The sequence below is a fragment of the Hirundo rustica genome, chromosome 18 (assembly GCF_015227805.2).
Source record: "Hirundo rustica isolate bHirRus1 chromosome 18, bHirRus1.pri.v3, whole genome shotgun sequence".
NCBI classification, from domain to species: domain Eukaryota; kingdom Metazoa; phylum Chordata; class Aves; order Passeriformes; family Hirundinidae; genus Hirundo; species Hirundo rustica.
In genome coordinates, this window is record NC_053467.1 from 11,175,344 (window position 1) to 11,198,192 (window position 22,849).

The 22,849-nt window shown below is 57.7% G+C and overlaps 2 protein-coding genes across 5 annotated transcripts in view; both read right to left on the reverse strand.

Moving 5' to 3' along the window:
* Nucleotides 1–223: 223 nt before the first annotated feature.
* Nucleotides 224–4,112, reverse strand: CHMP6 (charged multivesicular body protein 6). The gene is made up of 8 exons (XM_040081484.2): nt 4,015–4,112; nt 3,648–3,757; nt 3,084–3,171; nt 2,319–2,405; nt 2,163–2,228; nt 1,973–2,053; nt 1,732–1,786; nt 224–551 (listed from the first exon to the last, which is right to left on the reverse strand). Exons 1-8 carry the CDS (start codon nt 4,075–4,077, stop codon nt 499–501), a joined length of 603 nt encoding a protein of 200 aa, XP_039937418.1. The 5' UTR covers nt 4,078–4,112; the 3' UTR covers nt 224–498.
* Nucleotides 4,113–6,148: 2,036 nt separating this feature from the next.
* Nucleotides 6,149–22,849, reverse strand: part of RPTOR (regulatory associated protein of MTOR complex 1) — a 99,127-nt gene continuing 82,426 nt past the window's right edge. For all 4 annotated transcript variants that reach the window (XM_040081459.1, XM_040081458.1, XM_040081460.2 and 1 more), the window contains 8 exons: nt 22,112–22,216; nt 19,650–19,697; nt 14,122–14,228; nt 12,117–12,244; nt 11,954–12,040; nt 10,728–10,844; nt 9,848–9,977; nt 6,149–8,286 (listed from right to left, as the gene is read on the reverse strand). In XM_040081459.1, the coding sequence (XP_039937393.1) occupies nt 8,218–8,286; nt 9,848–9,977; nt 10,728–10,844; nt 11,954–12,040; nt 12,117–12,244; nt 14,122–14,228; nt 19,650–19,697; nt 22,112–22,216 (791 nt within the window). In that variant the 3' untranslated portion in view covers nt 6,149–8,217. The remainder of the gene's footprint in view (nt 8,287–9,847; nt 9,978–10,727; nt 10,845–11,953; nt 12,041–12,116; nt 12,245–14,121; nt 14,229–19,649; nt 19,698–22,111; nt 22,217–22,849) is intronic.

Sequence of the window (22,849 nt, forward strand, 5' to 3'; positions counted from 1 at the left end):
AGCCAGGGCTGAGCCCAGCCCAGAGCGCTCCTGCACTGCCCAGCCCGGACAGGGACACGGCCCCTCCACAGACGGAAGTGGGAGAGAAGGGACAGAGGGACACGGACACCCGAGAGCTGCACGGGGCTCGTGCTCGCCCGCTGTCCCCCTGAGCGTGGGAGTGCCTGGGGTTTGGCCAGAGCAAAGGCAGGCTGGCCACCAGAATCAAACCTACAGAGAAAAATTTGGCTTTGGATGACTTAAGAGTTGCTGTTTAATCCCGAGACAGCGCGGCTGAGTGAGTTTGGAATTTAAGTTACAAAAAAAGAAAGCACTAGAAAATAATCTTGATACAAGAGCGATAATCAGCTGAGGTTCCCCACCCTGCGCAGGGAATCCTGCTCCACAATCCACCCAGCACAGCTGGGATGCTGCCAAGGCATTGCCTGTCCCAGCACACGCTGGGAGGGCAAACTGTCCAGGGTGAAAGTTTCGTGGGGGAATCCCCAGCACTGGGAGTTAAGACGCTGCCACCAGCTCTGGCTTTGGCCTGTTCTTGATGGGTGACACTTCTGTGGAAGGAAAAGAAATTTGTTACAGCATCAGGGAATGCAAATGTGCTGCAGCCGTCTCCTGAGGAGGATCCAGGGCTCAGAGTCCACTCTGCAGGGCAGCAAATGCTTGCACAGCACCTGAACTAAGAGAAATTGGTTATAAATAATCCCACATCCCCATGTGGAAACAGCCCTCTTTCACAGCAGTGAAGAATTACAGACTTGCAGAACAAGCCCAGCCCAGCAAAGCCAGGGACAGAGCCTGGGCAGGAGCAGGGCCAGCCCTGCCCTCAGCCCGCACACGACACCCCCGGGCCGTGTTTTGTTTGGCCTCAATGCTGACACCCGAGCCCTGTTTGGGAGTAAACAAGCTCCAAGGAAACCAGCCCCATTCCCCACATCCCAGATTGCTCCTGGGCAGATTCCACACAGGGAAATGGCTTCTTCCAGCTCCTCTTGGCACAAGCAGGGAGGTCCAGCTCCTGTGGGTGGCAGCTCAGGGCTCTGCTGGCCCGGGTCTTCTTTCAGCTCCTCAGCACGGACACCTGATGAACCCCAGTGGGCTCCTTCCTTGCCAGGCAGCGCCTGTTCGGTCACCTCAGTGAGATCTCCCTCTTCCCAGCTTCACTCCCACACAAATCCATCCACTGGGCCTTCGGATTGTCCAGGAACACCCAGGGACCATCAGCTGTGTGGAGCTCGTGTCTGGCAGTCCTGGAACTGTGGGACTCCAGTGATCCTCATCCAGCTGGTTCCAAACCACTTGGGAAGTGAGGTGGGAAGAGCTCCAAGTCATCCCAAGCCTCAGGGAAATCCGGTGTTGTTCAGGGTGAATCCAAATCCACAAAATACCCGTCACAGCGCAGGGACCGGCCCGGGGCTGTGGGAGGAAGCCTTGCCTGGCTCAGGCAAGGAAGGAATTCCTTGTGGAGCCTCCCCATGGAACGAGGAGTCTCAGGGCAGGCACAGGATGTGACAAGGACAGCAAATGTCACATCTGCTCCCCAAGGGAACGACCAGACGCCGACGGAACAGAGAGCGGAGCTGTGGGTCCTGTGCAGCGAGGGCTCAGCTGGGCCTGTCACCCTGCAGCAGCTGCTGTTCCTTCCCATTTTGCAAGACACTTACACTGGGAGAGGGTCTCAGACCGTTGCAGGGGACAGGAGCACGAGAAAAAAGCTGTGCAAGGAGAACATACCTGGGATCTTCTCCGGGAGCGGCTCCGAAGGAACTTCTGGAAGCTCCAACTGTTCCTGCAAGGACACGAGACACGATGTGTCACACGTGTCCCAGGCCACAACTGTGGGCAAACACTGGGGTGGCAACGGCCCAGATTTCCCCCCAGACTGAGCTCTGAGAGCAGGAAAAGGGTACTTTAACCACTATTATAAACAGCTTCCTAAAAACATAGATTCTAATCACAAAAACATCAAGCCCACCTGAGTAATTGCATTTAGTTCTTCTAGAATGGCATCTTCATCCTCCTCAGTCAGGCTGCCAGCCAGGAGCTCGTCGATTTGCTGTGGGAGAGAGGGCAGGACATGACATCCCCAGCCTGGTGGCCCTTGGACACAAGGCCAGCCCTGCCCTGTGCAGAGCAGAACTGCTCCCAGCTCCTCGTGTACGTACCCTCTGGTACTCCACTGCATCCTGGGTTTCTCCTATTATCCTTTCCACTTCTTCTATGGACATAACCTGAAGGGCAGAGCCAAAATCCAGGTGTGGGAGGGGCCTGCAGGGAGGCGGCTCCAGGCAGGCCCCTCTGAACCCCACAGCCACGAGTACCTGGTGCATTTTGTTCAGACACTCGTTGCCTATTTTCAGGCCCTCGATGACCTTCATTTCAATCTGGGTGAATTCAATGTCCTGGACCTGGGGTGGGAAGGAGAAAGGGAAGAGGCTGTCATGCTTTGGCCAGGCACTGGCACAGGCTGAATCTTGAAGGGATTTAACGGATCTGGGGATGTGGCAGCTGGGGACAGTGGTGGCCCTGGCAGCGACTGCCTCAGAGAGCTCTTCCCACCTCAGTAATTCCATGATTGCCATTATTAGGCAGACCCAGGCTGCCAGGACCACCAGAGAAGCTGCGAGCAGGAATCAGTGGAGCCCTTTCTGTCCTGTCAATGGCAGCAGCAGCAGGAAACAGCCACACAAAAAGCTCGGCAGGGGCGGCTGCACCAGCAGGTCCGACGGCCCTTGAAGTGATTTCACCGGATTTTCCAGCTGCCAGCCCAAGCTGAGACCTCCCCAAACCCAAACACATCCAGTTCTGAAACAACAGGGCTGGGGCAAGCCCAGGAAGGCCCCAGTGCAGCCATCAGCGCTGTGAGTAACGTTTCAGCAATTCCCAAAGCACGCATTTAACAGGGAGAACCTGCAGATTCCAAACGCACCACGCTGCGTCTCCAGGGAAAATCGTGGCACACGTACAATTGTGGAGACATTTGCCCATGGACAGAGGGCTAAACCCCTGCCAGGACCTGCCAGTTGGGATGGAATTCCAGGGGATCCAAGGGCTCCCCACCCGGAACAGCCCAGGGCCTGGCTCACCATGCGCTCCAGGTTGCTGATCTGGTTCTCTGTTTTATCCAGAAGCTGCTCCTGGTACCGTTTCTTCTTCAGCAGGAGCATGGCTTTCCTGAGGGACACACAGGGAGGGAAAGGGATGAAGCAGCTGAAGCCCAAAGGAATCCCATCAAAGCCACCTTTGTTCTGTGCTTCGCTAAAGGGGGCCAACTTGTGTGCAGCTGAACTGGCAACCCAGACCTGCTCCTGTGAGGAGCAAGGATGAGCAGATTGGATACTGGGAATAAATCCTGCCCTGGGAGGTGGGGGAGCCCTGGCACAGGGTGCCCAGAGCAGCTGTGGCTGCCCCTGGATCCCTGGCAGTGCCCAAGGCCAGGCTGGACAGAGCTTGGAGCAGCCTGGGACGGTGGGAGGTGTTCCTGCCATGGCGGGGGTGTGGAATGGGAGGAACTTTAAGGTCCCTCCCAACCCAAACCATTCCGGGATTCTGACCCCTACGATCCAGCGGTGTTTCCTTGCCGGTGCCACCCTGGAGGTGGCACTGCCGCCCCCGCCCCTCCCTGGGTGACCCCTTCCCCTTCCCCTCACTCTTTCTTGCCGTCCCGGAGCAGCTGCCGGGCCAGCGCCCGCTCCCGCTCCAGCCCCAGGCTCAGCCGCTTCTGGTACTGCCGGAGCTTGTCCCGCTGCTGCTTCAATTGCTGCGGGAGAGAGGGACGGACAGAGGGACGGACAAGGGTCACGACTCGGCCCTGACAGTTCCAGCGAGCCCTCAAGCAGCGCCGCTGCCCCGCCCGGTCTCTCCCCGCCGTGTCACCGACAGCACCGGGGCCGCTCAGCCCAGCCCAGCTCCTCCATGGCCACGGGCAGCCCGGAGCCGGGCCGGTGCATGCCCCGCTCCGCAGCAGGGCCCGGTGTCCCCCCGCTCCCCAGCAGGGCCCGGTGTCCCCCCGCTCACCAGCACGGCCCGGTCCTGCTCCGTGACGCGGCTCCGCCGTTTCCGCCCGAACAGGTTCCCCATGGCCGCTGCTGCCCGGCCCGGCCCGGCCCGGCCCGCCCCCGACGGCGGCCGCGAGGGGCCCGGCCCCGCACAACGCGCAGCCAGCGAGAGCGGCAGCGGCGGGAGCGCGCCGCTGGGGGGCGCGCTGGGGACGGGAATATCGGGAACGGGGATAAAATATAAAATAGGGAATGGGGATAAAATATAAAATACAGGGAATGGGGATAAAATAGGGAATGGGGATAAAACAGGGAATGGGGATAAAATATAGGAAATGGGGGTAATATATAGGGAATGGGGCTAAAATATAGGGAATGGGGATAACATATAGGGAATGGGGATAAAATACAGGGAATGGGGATAAAATAGGGAATGAAAATAAAACAGGGAATGGGGATAAAACACAGAATGGGGATAAAACAGGGAATGGGGATAATAACATAGAGAGAATGGGGGTAATAATATAGGGGATGGGCATAAAATATAGGGAATGGGGATAAAATACAGGGAATGGGGATAAAATAGGGAATGAAAATAAAACAGGGAATGGGGATAAAACACGGAATGGGGATAAAACAGGGAATGGGGATAATAACATAGAGAGAATGGGGGTAATAATATAGGCGATGGGCATAAAATATAGGGAATGGCGATAATCATATAGGGAATGGGAATAAATATAGGGAATGGGAATAAAGAATAGGGATAAAATGTAGGGAATGGGGATAATCATATTGGGAATGGGGATAAAATGTAGGAAATGGGGATAATAATATAGGAAATGGAGATAATATAGGGAATGGGGATGATAATAGTATCAGGAATGGCAATAATAATAAAGGGAATGGGGATAATCTAGGGAGTGGGATATAGGGAATAGGATATCGGGAATGGGAGATATGGGAGGGAGGCTGTAGGACTTGGGGGCTACAGGGACAACAACGATTCGTTCTCAGAGCCATGGAATTGTTCAGGGTGGAAAAGCCCTGAGACCCCATCGTGTCCAACCCTCCCCCGGCACCGCCAGGATCCATTTCTCCAAGCCAGCTCATCCCTCGGAGAGAGCCGGGCTGCAGGCAGCGTTCCAGAGCTGGATTTGCACCCTGGGATCGCGGCGTTCCTGCTGCTCCTCCGGGGCTGGGACACAAATCTGTCACCAACGCCTCTCCCCGGGACCAGCCAGGCCCAGAGCACCCCAAATCCCACCCAGCCACAGAAGGATCCTCACACCGGGAAGTGTTTCTGCCTTTATTTTTTATTAACCATTTATTTGTCTGTAATCATTTTACTCTCACATTACAATCGTGTGGGGGTTTTTTAATATATATATTTTTTTAAACTTTATTTTTTGTAAAATAAATAGAGATAAGTGAACTTTTAAGGTAGGACGCTCTCCAGATCCTTGGTTAAACTCTGTGATCCCATGATTGAATCTCTGCACCAGACCTGTGGAAGCACAGCCCACACACGCTCAGGTAAAAGCCCAACTGCCCCAATTCCTTAAAATTCCTTAAATCCGGCGGCACCGGAGCCTGGCGGGAGCAGCCGGGCAGGAGCAGCGGCTCCCACCACGCCAGGAATGTCCCGTTCCTTTCACAAATACACTGATACGAGTTAAAAATCTATTGGTTTTTGAAGCTGTGAATGTTAACGGGTTAGGTGAGATCCCAAACTCTGGCCCCACGCCCGCCGACGGCCCGGGAGCGGGTCGGGAAGAGGCACAGCTCTGTTAGACCATAATTAACTTTGGGTAACTTGCAAGTGGATTTTTAGGTAGTTTTTACGTTTAAAGCCTTTGATTCGTTATCCTGGGATGTGGCCCTCGGCCTCGCTGCCAGGGGCACGGGGACGGTGCTCGGGGACCCCCGACAGCCGTGGTTTGGGGACCTCTCCCGAGCCAGAGTCCCCGTGGCACCCTGGGGTGGCCAGGAGCCCTGTCCCTGGCACGGCCACGGTGCCCCAGCACACACAGACACGGTGCCAGGGGCAGCAGCAGGGCCAGGGCAGAGCTGCAGCCACCATCAGCACAGGACAGAGCGTTCTGAGCCCTTCCCTCGCTGCATTCCCTCAGCACAGCTGGCACTCTGTGAGCTCTGAGCCCTTCCCCTGCCCCATTCCCTCAGCACAGCTGGCACTCTGTGAGCTCTGAGCCCTTCCCTTGCTGCATTCCCTCAGCACAGCTGGCACTCTGTGAGCTCTGGGCCCTTCCCTCGCTGCATTCCCTCAGCACAGCTGGCACTCTGTGAGCTCTGAGCCCTTCCCTCGCTGCATTCCCTCAGCACAGCTGGCACTCTGTGAGCTCTGAGCCCTTCCCTCGCTGCATTCCCTCAGCACAGCTGGCACTCTGTGAGCTCTGGGCCCTTCCCCTGCCCCATTCCCTCAGCACAGCTGGCACTCTGTGAGCTCTGAGCCCTTCCCCTGCCCCATCCCCTCAGCACAGCTGGCACTCTGTGAGCTCTGAGCCCTTCCCCTGCCCCATCCCCTCAGCACAGCTGGCACTCTGTGAGCTCTGAGCCCTTCCCTCGCTGCATTCCCTCAGCACAGCTGGCACTCTGTGAGCTCTGAGCCCTTCCCTCGCTGCATTCCCTCAGCACAGCTGGCACTCTGTGAGCTCTGAGCCCTTCCCTCGCTGCATCCCCTCAGCACAGCTGGCACTCTGTGAGCTCTGAGCCCTTCCCCTGCCCCATTCCCTCAGCACAGCTGGCACTCTGTGAGCTCTGAGCCCTTCCCCTGCCCCATTCCCTCAGCACAGCTGGCACTCTGTGAGCTCTGAGCCCTTCCCTCAGCACAGCTGGCACTCTGTGAGCTCTGAGCCCTTCCCCTGCCCCATCCCCTCAGCACAGCTGGCACTTTGCTGGCTCTGAGCCCTTCCCTCACCCCATTCCCTCAGCACAGCTGGCACTTTGCTGGCTCTGAGCCCTTCCCTCACCGTATTCCCCTCAGCCCTTCGCTGGGAGCCTGCAGATCCCGTGGCTGGGGGAACCACTGGGAATTCCTGGCCAGTTCTGCACCTCTGGAAGGAAATCTGTCCTTTGGCTGTGCTCTCCCTTCCCACACCCATCCCCAGCATGGATCCCAAGGGACAAAACATTCCTTGTTCAGACGTGGAAGGTGTGGAAGACGGAGCAGGCCTTGTCTGCGCAGCTGGGACGAGGGCGCTTTGCTCGGAGCAGCGACCGGCTGCCTTCCTCCTCCTCCTCCTCCTCCTCCTCAGCGATTCCCCGTGCCCAGGTGCCTCCCTGCTGGCTCCTAAGGGGCAGGTGAGCCCCGGCCGTGGTGTGCAGCCCAAATCCTGACCTCAGCTCGTGCGCAGCCGCCGCGGGGAGCAGGCAGAGCCCGGGCTGGGCCCAGGCGTGGCTGTGGAGCTCCCTGGGGCACAGGGACAGCACTGCCCGAGGTGCCCCCGGCTCCCCACAGGGCACCGTGGGCTCGGCTGGAACGTGCTGACACCGGTGACTTGCTCCAGGCTCCTTGGGACGTTGGGGATCTTCGTTGCCTTTCTTCCCTCGTCGTGCTCGCACGCAGCTCTACGGTGTGGGACATCCTGCCCCGTCCCTGCGGCCTCCCTGAGCCCCTTCCCGCAGGATCCCCGCCTGCCCGGGCCACCGGGTCCCGTCTGTGCTGGCTTCCAGCGGGGAGGACGCTGCAGGGAGGGAGGAGGAGGTTCACGCAGAGGAGACGCTGCCCTGCCTCCCTGGCAGGCACATCCCATGCTCGGGCGGCGCTGTGTCCCAGGAATTGGGTTTGGCACGGGGCTGGCAGCAGCTGGAGGGTCCCGTGGAGCTGTAGGCGAGTCCTGACAGTCCTTGAAGAGCCCACGCTCCAGCAAAACAAGGAACAAAGACTAAAACAAGACCCTTCGCAAGGGCGTTGCCTCGTCCAAGTCCTTCCAAGCTCAGGAGCCGTGTTTCTGACAGAGAAGCCAACCACTGGAAACAAAAATAAATGTTCCTTTTCTGTAGCTTTTAGAGGATATAGCCGGAAAACAAAACAAAACAAAACCGGGAGATTGTCTCTTCCCCTCGTCAAACCCATCAGTAGCCAAGTCAGAAGAACAAATGTTCAAGTTATGGGGTGCAGCAGCAGCAGCCAACACGAAACATTCAAGTCGATGATTTCTCTATGTACAGGAGCCCTGCCCCGGAGCCGCCCCGGGCGCCGTCATCTGATCCTCTTCTCCACCGAGTACACCGAGATGTAGAAGTCATTGCTGCCCACGGCCAGGTGGGGCTGCGGGAGAGCACAGCGACAGACAGGCACGGTCACAGCGGCACCCAGGCTGGGAAAGCCCGCCGCGATCACCGAGAGCCACCTGTGCCCCATCCCCACCTCGGCAGCTCCCTGCACGCCTCCAGGGATGGGGATCCAAACCCCCCTGGGCACTTCCAAGGCCTGAGGGAAATTCCTGCTGCTGTGCACCCTGAGCCTGCCCTGGCACAGCCTGAGGCTGTTCCCTCTCCTCCTGTCCCTGTTTCCTGGGAAAAGAGCCCAAATCCCCCCCCTCGGCTGTCCCCTCCTGTCAGGGAGTTGTGCAGAGCCACAAGGTCCCCCCTGAGCCCCCTTTTCTCCAGGCTGAGCCCCTTTCCCAGCTCCCTGAGCCCCTCCTGGTGCTCCAAACCCTTCCCATCTCCCTGAGCCCCTCCTGGTGCTCCAAACCCTTCCCAGCTCCCTGAGCCCCTCCTGGTGCTCCAAACCCTTCCCAGCTCCCTGAGCCCCTCCTGGTGCTCCAAACCCTTCCCAGCTCCTTCCGCCCCTCCTGGTGCTCCAAACCCTTCCCAGCTCCCTGAGCCCCTCCTGGTGCTCCAAACCCTTCCCCAGCTCCCTCAGCCGCTGCTCCTGTGACCGACTCCAAGGTCCAGGTGTGGAGCAGTGGCAGGAGCAGGTGACAGTGACATTCAGCAGGGACACCCAGCTTCTCCACAGCTCTGCAGGAGTTATGGACCCATTTCAGCCACAGGGAAAAATTATGGGCACTATTAGCTGCCAACTGCCAACATAATTTCTCTAAATGACTGCGAATCTGCTCGTTAGGAGCTGATACCTGAGCTGAAAACGAGCATTTCCTGCAGTGAGGGGACCTGGCCTGGCCGGACAGGGCTCTGCTTGGCTTGTTTAAAGAGCAAACTCCTCTTCCCATTACAAATTAAATATCCATGAGCTGATCCACAGGTTTCTAAAATAACTCTCGTAACTCCCTCCTGTTTTCCCCATCCATTCATTGTTTTCTCAGGTTTTCCAGCTCCTCCACTCATTCTCCTCCCTGGGTGAGCAAAGTCCACCACGCAGCTGTAACTACTGCAGAGCCCCTCAGCTGTGACAGACTCCAAAATCTCCTCTTGCTCTGCCTCTCTCCAGCCTTTATCAACTCCTGCCTTTAATTTTCGCAGCTCTCCCGTTCCCCTGAGGTGCAGTTTCTGCCTGCACAGCACCAGCTGTGAGGGCAGCCCCAGCGAGACTCGGCTGCAGAGCCCAGGCAGGGAGTGAACAAAGAGCTGGAACTCGGGAGTGTGAGCCTGCACTGCTCTGTCACCTCGGGCAGCTCCTGCGGCCGAGGAGCAGCCCCAGCCGAGGCAGGCCGCAGGGCTGGGACGGGAACTGCAGCTCAGCTGGAGGGGCTCAGGAGCTGGGAAAGCCTGGTGTCCCTCACGGACCAGCGGCACCAGTGTGGGTGTCTGGAACCTCCGGGTTCAGGGGTCAGCTCAGAGCCCCAGGCTGGGACTGGGGGGGTCTCTGTGCCACCCCCTCTTCCCACAGGGACGTGCCAGCCCCAGATGCCAGCAGGGATACAGACCCAGTGAGGATGGAAGGCCAGGCAGCTGATGGCTCCCACTCTCTGTCCCATGAAGCCATCGTAGTATTTGATGTTGTTGATCAGCTCCCCGTTGCCGTTGTAGATCGCAGTGAACTGGTTCATGGAGCCACTGGAAGGGAGGGGACGGGACATGGAGTCACTGGGAATGCTGGCAGGGGACAGAATTGCTGCTGCAGCCCCTGGCTGAGCTGTGTGCCAGGCCAGAGTGCAGACACTCCCCTGAGCGGGACAGCATTAACTGGTGGCCAGAACCACACTGACCTGTGGTCACCTGGGACGGGAAAACACGGAGAGCTGATGCCCAGACACACCCAGTGCACCCCAAACAGGCTCCAGGCCACGTGGCTGTGGAGCAGCTGTTGGTCCCCACTCAGAGCCCAGGAACACTGAACAGGGAGCCAGTGTTCAGGGCCTCAGTGATGCATTAGAAAGGGATAAAGCTCCTGAGCAGCAAACACAGAAAGAAGCTGCACTGCTGTGCTAGGGGTAAAAACAGTAAAGTGAACAGCACCCCATGAACAATGTCTGTGGAGACAAATCATCCTCTCCAGGGATCACAGAATCATGGAACGGTTGCGGTTGAGAGAGACCTCAAAGCCCCACCTTGTTCCACCCCTGCCATGGCCAGGGACACTGCCAGGGATCCAGGGGCAGCCACAGCTTCTCTGGGCACCCTGTGCCAGGGCCTGCCCACCCTCCCAGGGCAGGATTTCTCCTCAGTACCCCATATAACCCTGCCCCCTGGCAGAGGGAAGCCATTCCCTTGTCCTGGCGCTCCATCCCTCTGATCCCCCTGGTTTCTCTGCACTCACTGCAGAGCCCCCAGCGCGGGGGCTGCACGAGCAGCAGCAGCACTCACCATGCAAAGAGGTTGGCCTGGGGGTGGATGTCGAGGGCCGTGAGCCCCTTGACGATCTGCAGCACCTTCATGGACTCGGGCATGCGCGGGTCGAAGAACCGCACGTCGCCGTTGACGCTGCAACGCAGAGCCACGGGCTCAGGCTGTGCCCAGCCCCGGCCCAAAGGGCACAAAATGCAGCTGCAGGGCTGCACGTGGGCCAGCCGCCCCCATGGGGCACCGGGAACGCAGTTCCGAGATCCCACTGATGTGATCCCACCCGCAGCACGTTCTGTGTGGAGGGAGCAGCTCGGGAGCGATCCCAAACTGCTGATTCCTTGGGTTTTGCTGTCAGCTGAAGCAGAGGGAGCTGGGAGGAACTGGAGGGGAGGTGGCTCAGCTGCACAACCCCAGCTCCTCTGGGAAGAGCCCAGAGCTGCCTTTTGAAGCCCAGCATTCCCTCAGAGCTCTGCAGCCCTGGGAGCAGCTCCCAGGCTGGAATGGCTCTGAGGAGAGGGGACTACCAGCCCTCAGCCCTGGGCACAGGGACCTGACCCCTGGAGCTGCTGCAGGAGCTTACAGAGAGGAAGATTAAAAACTCCAGTATGGGAGCTCGACAAATCTGGCAGCTGCATCACATAATCCTGTCTGAAAATCTTAATACATTTTTGCTGGCCCATCCCCCGCCTCGGGAATGTTCTGAATCCCATAAAATTATGTTTTGTTTCCATTTTCTAATCAAGAAAAAGAGGCTCTTTGTGTGCAAACGGTGGCTTTGCGACAATAAATTCCGTTCTGCTGTTCCTTAATGGCCAAATCAGTACCTGCTGCTCTGGCCGCAGTATTTACCGGGCAGCAGCAATGGATTTAGGGAATTGCACAGGAATCCTGCCCAGGAACCCGCCTGACAGATGCACCATCCACCTTCCTCCTCCTGTCCTCTCCCAGATGACCCCACGGAGATGCTGGCAGCGAAATCCCCCAGCTCCTGCTCCCCTCCCTTCTCCTCACACACCTCGTGATGCCAGCACCTTGTTTACCCCCAAACCACGCCAGCAGCCTTCCAAGGAAAGCTCCACACCCCTTTCTGCCGCCTCTCCGCCGAGCTTGGAGCAGGAGTTAATTACTGAAGCACACGCCAAACTCAAGGGCTTTACCCTCCCAGCTGCTGGAACACCAGGGACAGAACTTAAAGGGAAAACCAAAGTGGGTAAGGGCAGGCAGCTGCAGGAGCGTGAGCCCTGTACCTGACGCTCATGATGTTGCCCTCGGGGTGTTTCTGCAGGTAAGCCTTCACCACCCAGGCCGTGTGCTCCCGGTAGGTCATGACGCGGCTGGGGACAAAGGGACATGAGTGAGGAGCCAGGGGACGGGGACACGGGGCCCCGAGCCCAGGAGGACGGGAGTTACCATTCACTGAGGGCCATCCTCCTGTCGAACACGCGGATGGAGCCGTCCCCCAGCCCCGCCACGATCAGCGAGCGGTGGGAGTCGCAGGACAGGCTGGTGACACAGCTGTCAGCTCCCGTGGGAATGTCCTGCAAGGGAGCACAGACACCACGGCCTGGCCTCAGGGCACATCGCTCAGGGCCCTGCACCAAGCCCTAAAACCCCATCCTGATCCTCATCCCCATCCTCACACCCAGCAGGGTGAGGCAGCTCCGGTGTGCCTCAGCCCCAGCAGGGACACTTTGGCCCCTGGCAGCTCCGGTGTCCCTCAGCCCCAGCAGGGACACTTTGGCCCCTGGCAGCTCCGGTGTCCCTCAGCCCCAGCAGGGACACTTTGGCCCCTGGCAGCTCCGGTGTTCCTCAGCCCCAGGAGGGACACTTTGGCCCCTGGCAGCTCCGGTGTCCCTCAGCCCCAGCAGGGACACTTTGGCCCCTGGCAGCTCCGGTGTCCCTCAGCCCCAGCAGGGACACTTTGGCAGCTCTGCAGCCCTGGCACAGCCCCAGAGCAAGGCAGGCAGGGCTGTGTCTCCCCTGTCCCTGCTGTGGCACAGGCGCCAGGGACACCCAGCAAATCTCATTCGAGACGTGTGCTGGGAAAGGGACACGGAGAAAGGCACTGGAGCTGCAGGGACAGCTGTGCTGGGAACGCGCCAGGCTCACACGCTGCCACTTCCCCCCTCTCACTTCTGGAGGCCAAAGAACTGCTCAAAACAATCCCTGTGCCTGCTGGGAAGAAAAGCACTTCCAGTTAAAGCCAGTAAAAAACGCTGAGCAGCACTGCAAAAGCAGGAAGGACAATCATGGAATGGTTTGGGCTGGGAGGGACCCCCAAGCCCATCTCATCCCACCCCATTCCCCAGGCTGCTCCAGGCCCCAGCGCAGGAGCTGCAGGAGCTCATTCCACACCTCACTCCTGGATTTGCCTCTGTGCAGATTCACCCCTGGAGCCGCTGCTCTGAGCGGGGAGAGGCGCCAGGCCCGGGGCTGCTGCAGCCTCTGCCCACCCCCAGCTCCTCCTTTGAAGCAGCAACACTCAGCAGAAGTGCAAATGAAGCACTCCTTCCTCCAGCTCCAGGCCGAGTGCTTCCAGAGGTGTGGGTTTCTGTAGTTCAAAGAGTGAAGCACCTTTATCCGCCTCCATTATTCCTGCTCTTTGTGCTGATTCTCACTTTCCCAGCTACTGAGTCAGGAAGTTCCAATCACTTGAATTTCAACACCCAATCTTTGCAATTAAAAAAAGAAACAACATGTTTTTAGATACTTTCGGTGCAATCATTAATCATCGCCGTTTAAAAGATGTTCGCCTCCTGAATTTCGCCGCTCCCTAATTTGCATAGAAAAAAAATAATACGTGAAAGTAATTAAGATGAACAGAGGCTTAATTATCCTGCATCACAGGGTCAAAGTGTCGCAATTAATGTTCATCCAAGGGTAATTAATTTCGAGAGGCTTTGAAAACTCCACTTCCTTTTTATTCCAGCATGGTGCCTCCATTCTCACCGGCCACCTGCTTCCCCTTGGAATTTCTGAGAAACTTCCACGTGATTGTGGCTGACGTGAACGTGGCAGCGCCTTTCCCCTTTGCACAGCTCTCACTGACTGACACTATCCCAGTTAACATGAAATCCAACTGCACCCCAGTGCCCAGCTCTGCACCCCAGTGCCTTCCCCTGCATCCCACTGCCTTCCTCTGGATTCCACAGCCTCAGCTTCCCCGAACATTGCTGCTCTCCCAGACCAGCACAGCAGCTTCCAGGAGAGCCCTGACACTCTCCCTGAGTATCTGAGTGGTTTTATTGACCTTGGAACGTGACCCTGGGGCAGGGAAGAAGGGAAGCAGGGAAGAAGGGAAGCAGGAGCTCCAGGAGCTGGCAGCTCCTCCCAGAGCAGTCCCAGGTGCTTTGGGGCTCCCATGGGATGGGCTCCAGGAGGGGAAAGGCGCTGGGGACGAGCAGGCAGGTGTTACCTGTACTTTCATCTCCCGATCCGTGTCCCAGATCCGGATTATCCTCACGTCTCCCGAGGTCATCAGGAGCCCAGTTTCTTGTTCCCAGTCCACCACCATCCCTGCTCCTGAGACACAGCAAGGCAGGGGTGCAGATCAGTGCCAGCACGGGCACAGCTGCACCCCTCGGAGCTTCTCCTGACCTCGCGTTCCAGACGCTGCCACCGCCAGAGGAAATGGAAAATGACACACACAGACACCCCGCACATCCTCCAGGTGGGACTGAATCAGCTGCTCCCGGATTTGAGCCCAAACACCGCCTTTGCCCCCTGGTCTGAGTCCCTGTGGGAGGGGAGCACGACTTCCAGGAACTGCAGCACCCAGCACTCCATGAGAACACGAAATGCTGAGCGAAGAGCCTCGGCTGGTGCCACCTCACACAGCAGGACCTGAGAGCTCCGGGACTGACTCCTCGCTCCATCAGAGGGAGGGGGGAGATGTTCCTGGACAAGGACCAGCCAAGGCAGGGCTGCAGTAGAGGGAATTTAACAGCTGGTGGAGCACAAACCAGTTTGCTGCACTCACTGGTGAGGAGGGGAACAGCCTGCAGCGGCAACAGCTCAAACACCCTTACAGGAGCTTTTGCTGCTCATCCCCAAGGGCACAGATCAATCTCCAGGGGAAGTTCAGCACAACATCCCGTCCACGGTGCATTAAAAACACAAACAGAAACCCCGGGAACACCACAGGAGGGAACCAGAGAAGAAATCCAGGCGTGGTGGCTGTTTCCAGTCCCTGGGGAGGACACAGACAGCAGCAGAATTCCTGCCTCAGAGCAGCATTCCTGCCTCTCAGAGCAGAATTCCTGCCTCAGAGCAGCATCCCTGCCTCTCAGAGCAGAATTCCTGCCTCAGAGCAGCATCCCTGCCTCTCAGAGCAGCATCCCTGCCTCTCAGAGCAGCCTCCCTGCCTCTCAGAGCAGCCTCCCTGCCTCTCAGAGCAGCCTCCCTGCCTCTCGGAGCAGTTGTCCACCCTCTCCTCCGTGCCAGACCGGGTCTCTGGTGCTGAGCAGTGTTTCATAACCACACAGAAGTGGAGTCAGAACCCTCTGCAATGCATCAGGACTGCAGCTCCTGCCCCCAGCACTCAGAGTGCCTCCAGCACCACGCCTGTCTCCACTCCACAGCGTGCTCGTGCGCGAGGTAACACGGCGCGTTTGTCTGCAGTCACCGCCAGGAATCGTCCCCAGCAGGGAACCTGAGCCTGCCCCGACAAAAGTGTGCGCTTCTGTCACCAAAGGGCCACGAGCACCTCGTACAGAACATCCACCGCTCCAGAGCACAAAGGAAGCAGCAGACACATCCTGTGAACACCGAGTTCTCCTCCAGCATGATGGGATGACCTTGTTTTGCACAGCTTCAGAGGAAACACTCTGCCCCTCTCCCCTTCCTAAGCATCACAGCCGAGCCGATTCCTCACCTCGCCACGTCCATGGAGGAGGTCACTGCTATTTACTGACAGTCCCTCACCTCACTGCGGGAAACTCGGGACTCCGGGCTGACCTGGGAGCCTGGATCTTTATCTTTAGTCAAACGGATTGCTCCTTCGGATTGCCTGGCAGCTCGCAGGGCTGGAGAGCCGAGGCGAACAAGCAGGCAGTGATGGAGATGATAAACACCACTGAAGTGTTTGCATTTGTCATCTGTTTACAGCCCGTGTGACAGCACAAACCTGGCAGCTGAGATGGATCTGGCCATTACCATCCCTGCGGAGTTCAGCGGGCAAAGAGCTCCCAAGCAGCTCCAAAGCTCCCACTTTCCCAGGAACGTTCCCCAGCCTGGAGAAAAGGTTTCTTTCTGATCAGCACCGAGTCCCATCCTGCATCCCAAGCTGCACTTCCAGGGGGCACAGGGAAGGTGGGTTTGGGGGCAGAGCTGGCCTTTTTGGAGCCTCTCCTGGTGTGCCTGTCAGGAGCTTGTCACTGAGCACATCCAGCCAAGACATCGAGAAAGGCAGGGAAAGTCTCACGGAGGGAAGAGGCTCCAGAGGGATCACACAGAGATTCCCAGGGGACACAAGCAGATGGAAGGGACAAGGGTTCACTCCCAAGCAGGCTGGAGAAAAAAGGAGGGAGATAATCACGGACTCCTGGAATGGTTTGGGTTGGAAGGGACCTTAACAACCACCTCATTCCACATTCCACGACCCCAGGTCACTCCAAGCCCTGGACACTGCCAGGGATGATGCTGGCCACAGTGTGGCTCCAGACCTTGCAGCCCCTGCCTCTCTCACTAAAACTTCAATAGTTCCGCTCAGGGATGACTGCTGCTCCCTGGAAGAGGGAAGAGCAGGGTTTGGATCATCCCAAAGCAAGGATCTGCCTGGAGGGGCTGTGTCCTGGCTGCAAAGGTGCCTGTGCTGAGTCCTGGGCTGGGGGCTCTGCCCCTGCTGCACCCCACTCGTGCCCTGGCCAAAAAGGGGATGCAACTGGGAATGCTGAACCAGAATTCCAACCTGTCTGAAGAGCAGACAAGCAGTGCAGAAATGTCAGTCACTTGGAAGTGTGTGAGGGGAAGGAGAGCTTCCTCTGACTGCGAAATGTTCCATCCAGAGCTGGCACTCACAGTATGGAATGAGACAGAAATAGCTGAACTATTTCTATGTACAAGCAAAGGTTTGCATGGCAGAGATGGGACAGGATTGGCTCGTGTCTCCATGCTCAATTCATAGTATTTTGGGATGAGGAGCGAACGTGGGATTGAATACTAATGATCATTTCCTTTTTAATTAACAGAGGTCCTACTCCAGGATGTTACAACCGAGCCTGCAGCCCACCCGTGGGGTTTGGCTCCTGGGCTTGGCACCTGAGCTGCTCCTCAGCCCCTGTTCTGAGCACCTGAGCTGCTGCCCAGCCCCTGCTCTGATCACCTGAGCTGCTCCCCAGCCCCTGCTCTGAGCGCCCGAGCTGCCCCCAGCCCCTGCTCTGAGCTCCTGAGCTGCTCCTCAGCCCCTGCTCTGAGCTCCTGAGCTGCTCCTCAGCCCCTGCTCTGAGCGCCCGAGCTGCCCCCAGCCCCTGCTGCCCTCAGGTGCTGCTCTGAGCACCCACACAGCCCCAGAGCTGGCTCTGCCTGACGTGTCCCCCTCACAGGAGCACACAGGGACAGAGCTGGCACAGCCCCTGGCACAGGGCAGTGGTGGGATCCTGGCGCTCCCAGAGCCCAGGAGCTGCAGGCACCAGCGCTGCACTGCTGCAATGCATCAGGAGCTGAGAGCACCATTTCCCCCTAAAGGATATTATGTTCTTAGATAATGAGCAACAAATCTTCCACAGCTCAGGGAAAGGAATTTTTAAATGTCTGTGGTGGAGGTGTTGTTGTTGTTGTTTTTGGTTTGGAGGTTTTTCTTGTTGTTTGCTTTTGAGCCTTTTAAAGCCAGCACTGGCAGTTCTGCATGGCTGAGTGTATCCACACCAACAGCTGTTCCTGAAGGTACAACTTCCCATGGCTGCTCCCTGGGGACTGCCCTGAGCCAGAGACGTCTGCCTGGCTGGGACAATTCCATGGATGGATTCCAGTACTAACGTGGCGAAAGCAGCTGCACTCCAACATCTGCGCTCCCCTGTAAGGCCTGAACGCGGCCAGGCTGTCCTTGGCATTTCAGCGGAATCAGGAATGCCCACATGGAGCACAACAGAAAAGCATCCTGGATTCTGACAGATCATTTTTTAATCACGGGCCCTCCTGGTCGAGCAGTGAAGCACATCCCTGCTTTCATTTCCAGGAAGCAGTGGGAGGGTTGGATGACCTCACTCGTCATTAATTTCTACAACATCCTCTCAAAAAGTGTCACCCTCCTCCTGCCAAGGACTCTGCAGCGAGGGCCAGCAGGAGCCGGGATGCTGGGAATTCAATTAAAAGAACACAAACCCCTGGAGCTGCGATTTCTCCAACGGTTTCACTGCCGCAGAATAACCCAAGCGGAGCCGTGTCGCTGCTCCCGCAGCCTCGCTCCTGGTGTGGGAGACGTGGGAAGCCTCCCTGCCATCCCCCTGCCCTGCTCTCCAGGATGGGCCCGGGTTTGATCCCCTGCCCAGCTCCTGCTGCAGGCTGGAGCTGTTCCCCTGCTCCCAGCCCCATCCAACCTGGCCTGGGACACCTCCAGGCCCGGGGCACGCTGCTGCTGCGCTTTGCTGCCAGGAGAGCGCTGGTTCCGCCCGTTTTTTACAGCTCTCCGGAGGGAAGGGGGAACGCCGGTGCTGCCTGTGTCACCAGGAGAGCAGAGGCAGCCGCAGCAGCTTCCGTCGAGCCGCCCTGCCCACGGGCATCGATCGGCTCCGGAATCCCCCGCGAGCGCTCCGGGCCTGCCTCACGGAGCGGGGATTCCCTGCAGCCAAGCCCTGCTAATTTTAGCCTTTGCTGGGGGATTTGGGAGCCAGGCAGCAGCAGCAGCCACACATCAGCTCTGCTCACTGCTGCCCCGGCTCCCCGGGCCGCGGGGATTCGCTGAACTCCGCCAGCGAGCTGTGAATCAGCCCCTGCCAGGAGCCCGGGTGATTAATCACTACCGACACCGCCAGCTCTGATCAGTCAGCAAACATTAATAATCGATGAACTTCCTGAGGTGACGACGTCAGAGCGGGCGCGGATGGGCCCCCGGGACCCCTGACACATCGACCGTCTGCTCCCCGGCTGCTGGGAGCGGGGATCCGCAGCCTCACGCCCTGCACGGCGGCCGGGGGACAAGGCTGGGGATTCCCTCACCTCCCCTCCACCGGCAGAGTGCAACCCGTGACATTTATCAGAGTCCCAGAAGGATTCGGGCTGGGCACGGCCCATCCGGTGCCACCCTGCCACGGCGGGGACACCTTCCACCGTCCCAGGTGGCTCCAAGCCCTGCCCAGCCTGGCCTGGGACACACTGTGCCACGGCCTCCCCACCCTCACAGGGAAGGATTTCTCCCATGGATCCAACCTGAATTTCCCCTCTGCCTGATCCCTGCCAAGGCTCCACGATTCTGAGGCCGCTGGGAAAGATCCCCAGCACCTCCTTTCCACAGGGCCTTTACAGCCCAGGTGTTCCACAGACAAACCCCAGGTGTTCCACAGACAAACCCCAGGTGTTCCACAGACAAACCCCAGGTGTTCCACAGACAAACCCCAGGTGTTCCACAGACAAACCCCAGCCAAAGCCACATCAGCTTTACGCTGGCTGCCTTTGGAACCTCCCACCCCAACCCTCCTGTGCAGGGATGCTGTGAAATCTGCCTGCAAAAGGGAGACTCCCAAATCCCCCCACACCTCCCGCGCCCCAGGGAGCTCAGAGGGGCTGACGGGGAGATTCCCGTGTCCCACAGGGCCTGTGCCTGCCCAGGGAGCACAGATCCCTCCCTGCATTCCTCACGGGCACAGGCACAGGGCAGGGGGTGGCAGAGGTGGAAGCGAAGCTTCCCAGGAGCCACAGGGAGCCAGGAATCCCTCAAACCGCGCCAAAACCCCAACCAACCGCCCCCAGGAGCTCCTGCCCACCCCTGAGCACAGGAACAGCACTCACCTCCCTGCTTGCTTCTGTCCAGATAGATGGACACCCTTCGGGCCAGACCTGCGAGGAGACAGGGGTCAGGGGGTGCTCAGGGGCAGTCGGTCAGCCAGAGCAGAACCCAGCTTAAAACGGGGATTAGAAACAAAAACTGGAGAACACCAAGGAGAAGCAGCAGCACCCAGAGCAGCACGCGCCTCCCTGAGTCCAGCACAGGTTTTTGGGGAGGCAGCAGGTCCCGGCTGCCTGGGAGCAGCACAGGGCTGGAGGCTCTGCAGGGATGAGGAGCCCTCCTCTGCCTCAGCCGGGCCCAGCACGGCCAGAGGAGAGCCAGAAACCCGAGGAACTCCTGGGAGCTGCACACATCCCTGCAGCACGGGGCTCCTGCCACGGGTCAGGGTCTCTGTGCCCACACAGGGAACCAACCCCCAGGCTGTGCCAGCTCAGCGCCGACCTCCCGGGGGAAATGTGCAAATCCTGCGCCTGACCTGTGCTCTGCCCCTCCCAGGCAGCCCCTGAGCGCGGCACCGTCCATCTCCCACTACCCTGGGCTGCTTTTAGGACGTGTTCAGGTGTCACATGTTCCTCTCCTTTCCTAAGCGGGAAAAGGGCCCTGAAAGCCAAGTTCTTGTCATGTTCTGCCTGTTCTCAGGAGCAGCTCAGAGGTGGCTGTGACATTGTGACACAGGGGAAAAGCTGCCAGAGCAGGGAGGGAAATCAATAGTGGGAGCAAACAAACTCCAGTAAAACTCCTGAGCTCTGCAGCTTCAAAGATGCATCCTCAGTTTTCTGAGGCAGCGCTGGACCACAGCTGTGGTCTTGGCAGCAGATGACTCTGAAGACTCTCATCTCCACCGGGACTTGCTCCACTTAGCTCTTTTGAAGTGGCTACATTTATTTCTCTCTCCACAAACAGATCTGTCCTTCTCTGCTGCCCAGTCTGCTGGGAAGGTGGAAGGCAAAGGAAACAGGCCCCAGACTGCTTCAGTCCACAAGGGACAGAAAAAACCAAGGGAATAATAAACCCCCAATCCTGAAGAGAACAGATCTAAAAGTTTCTCCAGTCCAGTTTTGGCAAATGGAACCGCCCAGCTCTCAGAGCTCTCCCGGCTCTGAGCCTGTTGTGCAGCGTCAGACACGGAAAATCCTTTCTGGGTGTTAAATCCTGTCCAGAGTGAGGCACAACCAGCACAGGCTCTGGTGGAAGGGAAGGCAGGACAGTGGGGCTGTGCTGAGGGAATTCCAGCACCCTCCCTGCCCACGAGCAGCCCCGGGGCATTCCCAGCACCAAGAAACCAGATCCTGGATCCAGGGATGGGAAACATCAACCAGCAGGCAGGAAAGCTGCGGTGTCACTACAGAGTGACACCACGAAGGGCAGCTGGTCCCAGCTCCCGGGCTCACTGTGCCCGCCCGCAGCAGCCCCTCCTGCTCCTGCTGCCGCCTCGGAAAGGGCAGGTTCTGCCATTTGCACAGCAGGCTCTGAACTTCCAGCAGCTCCTCAGCAGCTCTGGGCACTGCCCCCAGCGAGGCAGAGCCTGGAACACAGCTCCTGCTCCCTGAGACCCTGGGGAGGGTGAGGGGAAAACAACACGCACGAGGCAGCCCCAGGAAAATCCAATGAATAGCTGAAAGAGCTGTGTCAGGCTCCTGGGATGAACCACATCAGCTCAGAAATGAGAACTGTCAGCTTTTAAGGTCAGGATGAATGATGATGGTCATCTCATCTGACCTCCTGCACAGCACGGGCCAGGCAGCCTCCTCCTGCACTCCCTCCATCAATCCCACAAGGTGCTGATTGAACCAGAGCACACACAGAAAATCCCGCAGCCTTGATTAGAAATGTTCAAGCGACAGAGAACTGCCCTTACAGCATTAGCACCTGATGAGGTCTGGGAAGGACAGAACATCCACCTCCTGGAATGCTGTAAAACCTCCTTTAACATCCTACAACCTCCTTTAATATCCCAAAACCTCCTTTAACATCCTAAAAACTCCTTTAACATCCTAAAAACTCCTTTAACATCCTAAAACCTCCTTTAATATCCTAAAACCTTCTTTAATGTCCTAAAAACTCCTTTAACATCCTAAAACCTCCTTTAACATCCTAAAACTTTCTTTAATATCCCAAAACCTCCTTTAACATCCTAAAAACTCCTTTAACATCCCAAAACCTCCCGTAGTGTCCTAAATGAGATTTCAGGGTTACACAAACTGCTTTTCTGGCCCCGTCCCATGTGTGGCTGGATGCCAGTGCTCCTTTTCACACCCTTTTCTGCCCAGCTCTCCTGGCATGCCAAGCAGGCCGACGTCTCACTGTGCTGCCCTTCTGCACGTGCCGCATTCAGACCACGGGTGCCTCTGCCACCTCCTGACCCACAATGAACAGGGAAGGACGAGTGCCAGAACTGGAGCTGGGGCTAAAGGAGGTCAGGGAAAGCTGCACAAAGGCTGATCCTCCCCCCAGCAGGACCCACCTCGTGTGGTTGGCAGCATGTCTGACAGCCCCTGCCAGGCCGTCACCATCTCCGGGTTCTTCTCCAGGTCTGCAAAGTTCTTCCACACTCTGATGGCACCATCGTCTTGGGGAGCACAGAGAAAGAACACAAAGCAAAGTCACTGCTGGTGCAGCTCCTGCAGCTCCTTGTGCACGAGGAAGAAGAGGAGAAGCACGGCTGAAGTCACACAGACCCCGAATCTCAGAGTGTCACTTGAACACTTTTTGTTGGAGCTGTTTTCCCCCTCTAGTTTACGTCCAAGAAACCCAAAGCTTTGTTCTACTGGAGCTGTTCTGGAAGAGCTTTTCTCCTCCCTTGAACAACACCTGACATTCAATGTCTCTCCGTTTCCTTGACATTCATTTTCTCCAGGATTCATCTCTGGATTGGTGCCGAGGGCCACACAAGTACCCACTCAACACAAAACAGCCCCACAGAAGCAGCAGCATCAAAGCCCAGCCCATCAGCAGCAAATCTTTCAAGAACATTGTGTATTTTTTTCAATCTGCTCCCCATCTGTGAAACTTTTGTGCTAAGAATCAATAAATTGAAAGAAATATGTCCTGAAGGCTCTCTCAGCTCCCCTTCCCCCTCCCTTAATTACACCCAACCTGTACAGCCGAGCAGGGAGCTGGAGAAGCTGTTGAAAACCCTCGGAGTGCCAGGTTTGGAATGGTTCCCTGGGACAGGAGCAGCTCTGACTCACAGCTTCACAGC